The sequence below is a fragment of the Motacilla alba genome, chromosome 2, assembly GCF_015832195.1.
Source record: "Motacilla alba alba isolate MOTALB_02 chromosome 2, Motacilla_alba_V1.0_pri, whole genome shotgun sequence".
In the NCBI taxonomy this organism is placed as follows: Eukaryota; Metazoa; Chordata; class Aves; order Passeriformes; family Motacillidae; genus Motacilla; species Motacilla alba.
Window position 1 is genome coordinate 7,740,790 of NC_052017.1, and position 7,009 is coordinate 7,747,798.

The window sequence follows — 7,009 nt, forward strand, 5'->3', positions numbered from 1 at the left end:
CCCTGAGCTTGTACACCCAGAGTCAGCACATAGAGAAGTTCTGCAAAGGTCACATCCAGATAAAGAAGAGGTTTCTTGCTGTTTGAGCTGATGGATATCAAAAAAAAAAGGTTGAAATTTCTTAAATGCACTTTTATTTGTCCATATGCTAGCCCCTTCTGCTTTTACTTTCCCTACATGGCCTAACATTAATTACCTGGCTGAAACATGCTGGCAAAGGGAAAACTATAAGCTAGGAAAGATCTCCAGAAATGTGACCTGGTTCTGAGGGCACCATCCACCCGCTGAGAGCAGATCAGCACTAACAGTGACCCGTGTGTGTCAGCCCTGTGAGCCATCCCACTGCTGGAGGGTTGCTTGGAATAACCTGTGGATGGCTTGTCTGGCACTGGTGCAGGCTGCCCAGGGAAGTGCTGGAGACACCAACCCTGCAGGGATTCAAGAGACGTGTAGGTGTGGCACTCAGGGGCAAGGTTTAGTGGTGGGCTTGGCAGGGCTGGGTTAACAATGGTTCCGTTCAATGACCTCAGAGGTCTTTTCCAACATGAAGGATTCTAAGGTTCTATGATTCTGTGGCCTGAGAATGACTTCAGGAACATGTCCACAGCCAGTGAAAGAGAAAGACGAAGTCACTCACCCAAAGACATGACAAATTCTGATCTGAAATGGAGATTTCATCCTGGAACTGTTCATCTCTTCCGTTTTCTGGCAGAGATGAAAAATGCAAGACATCCATGTCCTGGGAAGTTTTGGCAGTGTTGGCTGAGAGTGCAGATATTTAGGGGACAAAATCACTTGAAAATGAACCTTTCTGCTTAGAGGCATTTGATACCAGAGGGGCCCAGGGCACACAACATCCATTCCCACACAAGCCTATCCATTTTAGGTCATCCACCCCCTGCTCACTCCCCTCCCTACAAAGTCCTTCTGCTCAGAGTGCCTCTCCCTGCCCAACACCCACTTCCCCAGTTAACATCACAGCACCCTGACTTAGCAGCCAGGAAAATCCAGCACTTTCTTCCTCATTTCTGCCACCTCATCTTCATCTTCCTCTGCTGGGAAATGTCTCACTTCCCCAGACCCGTACTCCCAGGCTTGCTGGATAACACAGCCATCATCACAATGCTCCTACCATTAGGCATAATAATGCTGCTGGGATTATTTCCCTCCGACTATAAGTGATTCATTAAATTGATTTCACAAGGAAAGGCTATTCCTGCTCACAACACCATCCGGAGCACACTAGGAGTGCGTGGCGTTATTTACATTTGTTTGCCCGTACCAAGGCTGACTGTAACTCCATAAATATTTATGGAAGCAGTGTGTATCTACAACACCCAGTCAATTCTCAGCGAGCGGTGTGTGCTAGGCTTTCTGGTCTATCCTGTGGTTTTATATAAAACCGATGATGCAGAAAGGTAAGGGGAAAGGAAAAGACAAATTCCTGGTCCACATGAGCCGCTGGTGTTTGCCTGAGTGAGGGGAATCCGCACCTCTGGGACAGCTCCCCAGCCAGCACAGTTTGCAGATGCTTCGTGGCACATAAGTCCGTAAGTCAGGGGAGCTGTGACCCGGCTCAGACGGGCTCAGGAGCCAGCTCTGCACAAGCTGAGGCTGCGCCAATGCCTGCGAGCCAAGGAGGGATGGATTTGCTGTCCTCCAGCAGTTGTGGCAGGCGCAGTGCCAAGTGGCATCTCCAGTGAGCACGGCTGGGCATTCGCTCCCCAGGTTGCAGGGGGATATTTACTGAATGACACTAATAAAACCCAAAAAACAAAGCAGGCTAATGTCGGTAATTCCCTCGGACAATTTAAATGCACATATTTTAGGAGAGGAGCAGCCTCCCGCACATCCATTCTCACACACGCTCTCTAAATGCCGAGAACAATGCGGCCGCTGCACTTCGGAGAAGAAAGTGAGAATAGATTTGGGGACTGGAAGTGCCAGGCAGAAGCCGCAGAGCCAAATGTCACAGAGCCCTGGGACTGCAGGAAGGAGCAGGAGAGACGGCGTGTGAGCATCCTCTCCGCAGAGGCACGCAGGGACAAAGCTGTCTGCTCAGGGTCACGGCAGCAAGTGGCCACCTCACCAACACCTGCCTCAAATGCTGCGCACAGCGAACACCCGCGTCTTCCCGCAGCCCGAGCAGAATCGCCCCTGTATCTGCATCCTGGTTTCAGGAATAAGCGCACGGTGCGGCTCTTGCAGTGCTGAGTCGGGCAGACCTGGTCCCCTCTCCACCCTCATCCTCATGTGGAAGCGTGACCACAGCTCTCCTTCCAAATGTCCTTCCTGCAGGACACCTCTCCAGGGCTGCAGGGAAACGTCACGGCGGCTCCCCTGCGCTGGCAGCAGCCCAGGAGCAAGAGAGGTGTCACCACTGACGCCTTCCCCTGCCATCGTGGGGATCACAAATTACTGGGGACGTCCTGAGCACGGGGGGACGGACAGTCAGGACCCGAATTCCAAATAGTGCCAAGATGGACATTTGCATCACTCTTGGGGTTGTTTGCATCCCTCTTGGCAGTGGAAATGGCATTTTCCATCCCTAATGAAACCAGGACTGTACGTCCTTTTCCCTGCTGTTCTGCAGAGATGGCCCCAGGCTCCTCCGCAGGACTGGGCTGGGCACAGCCCGGGTTTGAGACAGGTGAGGGGAGCGTTCCGTGCCCACCCAGAGGGGCGGGGGAGCTGGCGAGGGTCAGGAAGGCAGAGGGCACGCAGGGAGGATGCAGCCACCTTTGTTGGTGCTGACCCCGGAGCCCCGGCTTCTGTCCGTGCCTGAGGCCAGGCAGGGTGCCGCCTTTGTGGGGAGGCAAAGGGAAGTGCCCTCGCATCCCTCACGCTGACTTGCCTTCACCAGGGACCTTAATTCAGCAAAAACCGCAGCCGTCACGGATGGATGCGGAAGAGGGGAAGGGAGGGTTGGGGCGATTGCTTCGGCAGTCCTTTTCCTTTCCATCGCTGTGCCCAGCTTCCTACAAATAGACGGCGGCGGCGGCCTCGGGGAGGGGGCACAATGTCCTTCCCCAAGCCCCAGCACCCTGCATCCCACTGCCCTCTGTGTCCCACCGCCCTCCGGAGCCCTGGAGGGGCCGCTTCCCTCGCTGTGATGTTTCCTGTTGTATGACACAGGGAATGCGAGGGTTTAGGCGCTGAAGGGAGGGATTTTGCCTCTTTGCATCCACTCCTTTTGACAGCTGAAAGGTGCCTGTGTGGCACCAGGGACTGCCTGGAGCCCCGTGGCCTCCTCCAGTCCCGGCCCCCAGCATCGACCCCTTCACTCGCCCCCTCCACCTCCCTTCGGCAGCTCTTCTCCCAGGTTTGGGGAGGCTCCAGCGCCGCTTTCGCTGCGAGGTGGAAAGATAGCTCCTTTAATCTCACCCCTAACCCCATGACCTTCCTCCCTTAAGGAGCTTTTCCCCTTCATGTCACTGCTTTTTAAAGCCTCCTTTACAAATAAAAGCAATTTCCTTTTGGAACTGTAGCTATGACATGGGGAGATGCGCTTTTTTTTTTTTTTTTTTGGACAATAAAGGAGTAAGAATGGGGGGCCAGCTTCTTTTTGGTGTTTGTATTCGGCAGGGTCTGTTTGTTTTGATACTTTACATAAGACTGTAAACACCAGGCGAGTTAAAAGCTTTAATTAAAAAAAGGTGGTGAGCTGGAGAGGGCAAGAAAAAGGGGGGAAAAGCCTTTCAATTTACACAGTGACTTAGAGAAGCAGCCCCAGACGGACAAGACAAATACAGCCCGGGAATCCAAGAAAACTAGAGGACAAAAATATAAAGAATATGACGGCATGATGGCATCAAGCTACACAACGCAGCAGCTCAGCGCTGTGGCACCGGGCACTCTCGCAGCCCAGCCAGCCCCGAGATGGGCTGAAAGCGGCTCTCGCCCCTTTTTTGCCGCCCGTAAAAAGTCCCTGCCGGGAAGGCAAAGGAGGTGACAGCCTTGTCACCGCCGCCCCACACCCTGGCTTTGAAGGTCCTGGGTGGGGAATGTCACTGTTCTCACGGGCCTGCAAGCGGAACGGGAGCTCCTCGGTGGCCCCCCGCCTCCTCAGCCGGGCGGCACCGGAGCCATGCACCCGAGCAGAGCCGGGAGCGGGGTTTGGGCTGGCCAGGCTGCGCTCCCGGGGCCTCCGCTCCCGCCGGGAACACCTCTCGGGATGGCCGAGGCACGCACGGCCCCGCCAGCCCGGGAGGGGAGCTCGGGGGACAGGAGGACACCGCCAGCCGTGACAGAACCGGGGACCGCAACAGCCCCCGGGAGCGGCGGCAGCCAGGGGGACTGCGGGGAAAGGGAACGGCAAAATAGGGAGAGGAGGGAGGGAAGGAAGGAAGGAAGGAAGGAAGGAAGGAAGGAAGGAAGGAAGGAAGGAAGGAAGGAAGGAAGGAAGGAAGGAAGGAAGGAAGGAAGGAAGGAAGGAAGGAAGGAAGGAAGGAAGGAAGGAAGGAAGGAAGGAAGGAAGGAAGGAAGGAAGGAAGGAAGGAAGGAAGGAAGGAAGGAAGGAAGGAAGGAAGGAAGGAAGGAAGGAAGGAAGGAAGGAAGGAAGGAAGGAAGGAAGGAAGGAAGGAAGGAAGGAAGGAAGGAAGGAAGGAAGGAAGGAAGGAAGGAAGGAAGGAAGGAAGGAAGGAAGGAAGGAAGGAAGGAAGGAAGGAAGGAAGGAAGGAAGGAAGGAAGGAAGGAAGGAAGGAAGGAAGGAAGGAAGGAAGGAAGGAAGGAAGGAAGGAAGGAAGGAAGGAAGGAAGGAAGGAAGGAAGGAAGGAAGGAAGGAAGGAAGAAGGAAGGAGGAAGGAAGGAAGGAAGGAAGGAAGGAAGGAAGGAAGGAAGGAAGGAAGGAAGGAAGGAAGGAAGAGAAGGAAGGAAGGAAGGAAGGAAGGAAGGAAGGAAGGAAGGAAGGAAGGAAGGAAGGGAAGGAAGGAAGGAAGGAAGGAAGGAAGGAAGGAAGGAAGGAAGGAAGGAAGGAAGGAAGGAAGGGTTGCCCATCCCGGACCATGCCTGCCCTCCCCACCCCTGTTCCCTCGCAGAGAATGGGTACTGCGACCCTGGAGCAGAGACCTCTCCCCCTGAACCCCTTGCCCAGCCTCCCCCCGCCGAACCCCCGCTTTTCCCCGCCGTCTCCCGGGCCCGGCGGCCGCGGAGGGGCGCGCAGAGCGTGTCGGGGTCCCACAGCGGGCGGGTGGGGCGGGGAAGCTGCGAAGGACAAGGACAGGGCTCGAGGCTTTCTCTCTCGGGGCCCGCGGAACTTTCCTTCAGAGCAAGGAGAGACGAGAACGAGCATCTCCCTCCGTTCTGCAGCCAGCCTCAGCCGCGGTCCCGGCGGGCAGCGCTCCTGCCTGCCTGACAGGGACACCCCACTGAGAACTGTAGTTTTGTTTGTTGCTTGTTAAAGGAAAGGGCAGGTTTTTGTTTGTATTTTGTGTTCTGGGGTTGGGGTGGTTTTTGGTTTTTTTTGTTTGCTTGGGTTTGGGGGTTTTGTTTTGTTTTCCTGGAAGCCCTGAGGAAATGCAGGGTGTGCGCAGCGTGTCCGGGCCGTGCCCCCGTCACTGCGTGCAGCCTGTCGCCCATCCCGGTCCCTCGAGAGGGGTAGGGGCCACCCAGGGCTGGAGGACAGCCCAGGGTAAGGGACACCTTTACCGGGAGGAGCCGAACTCCCCCAGAGCCCGGCCCCAGCACAGCCCTGCCCGTCTCTTGGGCGGGGGCGGCTGTCGTGGACCTCCAACTCCTTCCCCCCGGGTCACCATCCCCGCGATGGGGCCGACAGGAGCCTCCTCAGCCCCGGATTGCTGGGAAGCGTCGGGCAGTGAAGGACGGGGAAGGTGCCGGGAGCCTGGTCCTGCTGAGGAGGGCAGGGATTCTCCCAAACCTCTCCCGGAGCTTGCCCGACCCCGGAGCCTCGGCGGTGCGGTGTGAGCGCGGCTGGGCTCCCGCTCCGCAACAGCTGGAAAATAGCCTTCGAGAGACCATAAAAGTTGATTATCCGGTGAGAAGCTGGAGTGGAAATTACCTAGTTAATTAGAGCGGTAGCTTTATTCTGCCTGCGAGTAAATGCCGAGGTGTAAATCCAATGGAATTTAGGGGAATTAGCTGCCTATGTGGAAAGTGCAGGAGCAGCTCCAGCATCTCGCCCCAGCCCCTGCTAATGCTGGGGTCGGTGTAGAGTTGCTGAACTTTACCGTCACAACAGCTCCTGTTGTGTCTGCGCGGATTAACTCCTCCGAGTCACGGGAGAAGCGGGGAAATGTTCCTCTGTCGCGACATCCGCGACTGTGCACACTTGTGCAGGCGCCGGCACAGAGCGGGAGTGTGTGAAACGGGCGGACGCGTCGCCTTGTCAAGATTAAATAAAAACTGTTTCAGGGAAATAATTCTGTGCTTCTTTGAAGCTTTTCTGCCTCCACAGCTACAGATGAGCGAGCGAAGGGCGATCCCGGCCGCCGCCCCGCGGATCCGCTCCGGGAGAGGCGCCGGATGCCCGTCTCAGCCGGGGACCGTGAGCCCTGCCCGGGACAGAACCACAGCCAGAGCCCGAGCATCCCCCGGCGGGTTCCGACGGACAGGGTCGGGCTGCACCGCCCATGTCCCACCCAGCTGCGGCGGGCAGAAACTGGGGCCGGATTTCTGTTTCTTTACAAAGGTGCTGCGGGTGTAAGACACAGGCGGAAAGTTTAGCTCCCAGTTTTATTTTTTAATCTAATTAAATTTTATTTATTTATTTGTAAAAAGGGGTCACGAACTATTTCTTTGCACAGGCCAAAAACTTTCCCGCAGCGACAGATAGTTTTCACCCCTGGTCATGCTTCGGGCCGGTGGGTTTTTAAAGAAGGGCTCGGCAAAACAAAGTCCAGGCACTCCGGGGAGGGAATGGAAACCCAGTGTCACTCAGCGTCCTGGCGGGGCCTCGCTGGCTCGGGTAGCCGGACCAGAGCTCCGCCGCAGAGGGCTGTGGGGGTCAACCCTGGGAAACCAAAAGGTTTTCCTTCCCTTTCCTTTCCCTTTC

At 56.2% G+C, this 7,009-nt stretch overlaps 1 protein-coding gene across 1 annotated transcript in view; it reads left to right on the forward strand.

Moving 5' to 3' along the window:
* The window catches only part of INSIG1 (insulin induced gene 1), a 37,086-nt gene extending 30,425 nt beyond the window's left edge, over positions 1–6,661 (forward strand). The window contains exons 5-6 of the mRNA XM_038130145.1: positions 5,037–5,188; positions 6,413–6,661. Coding sequence (XP_037986073.1) covers positions 5,037–5,188; positions 6,413–6,661 — 401 coding nt within the window. The remainder of the gene's footprint in view (positions 1–5,036; positions 5,189–6,412) is intronic.
* The last annotated feature ends 348 nt before the right edge of the window (positions 6,662–7,009 follow it).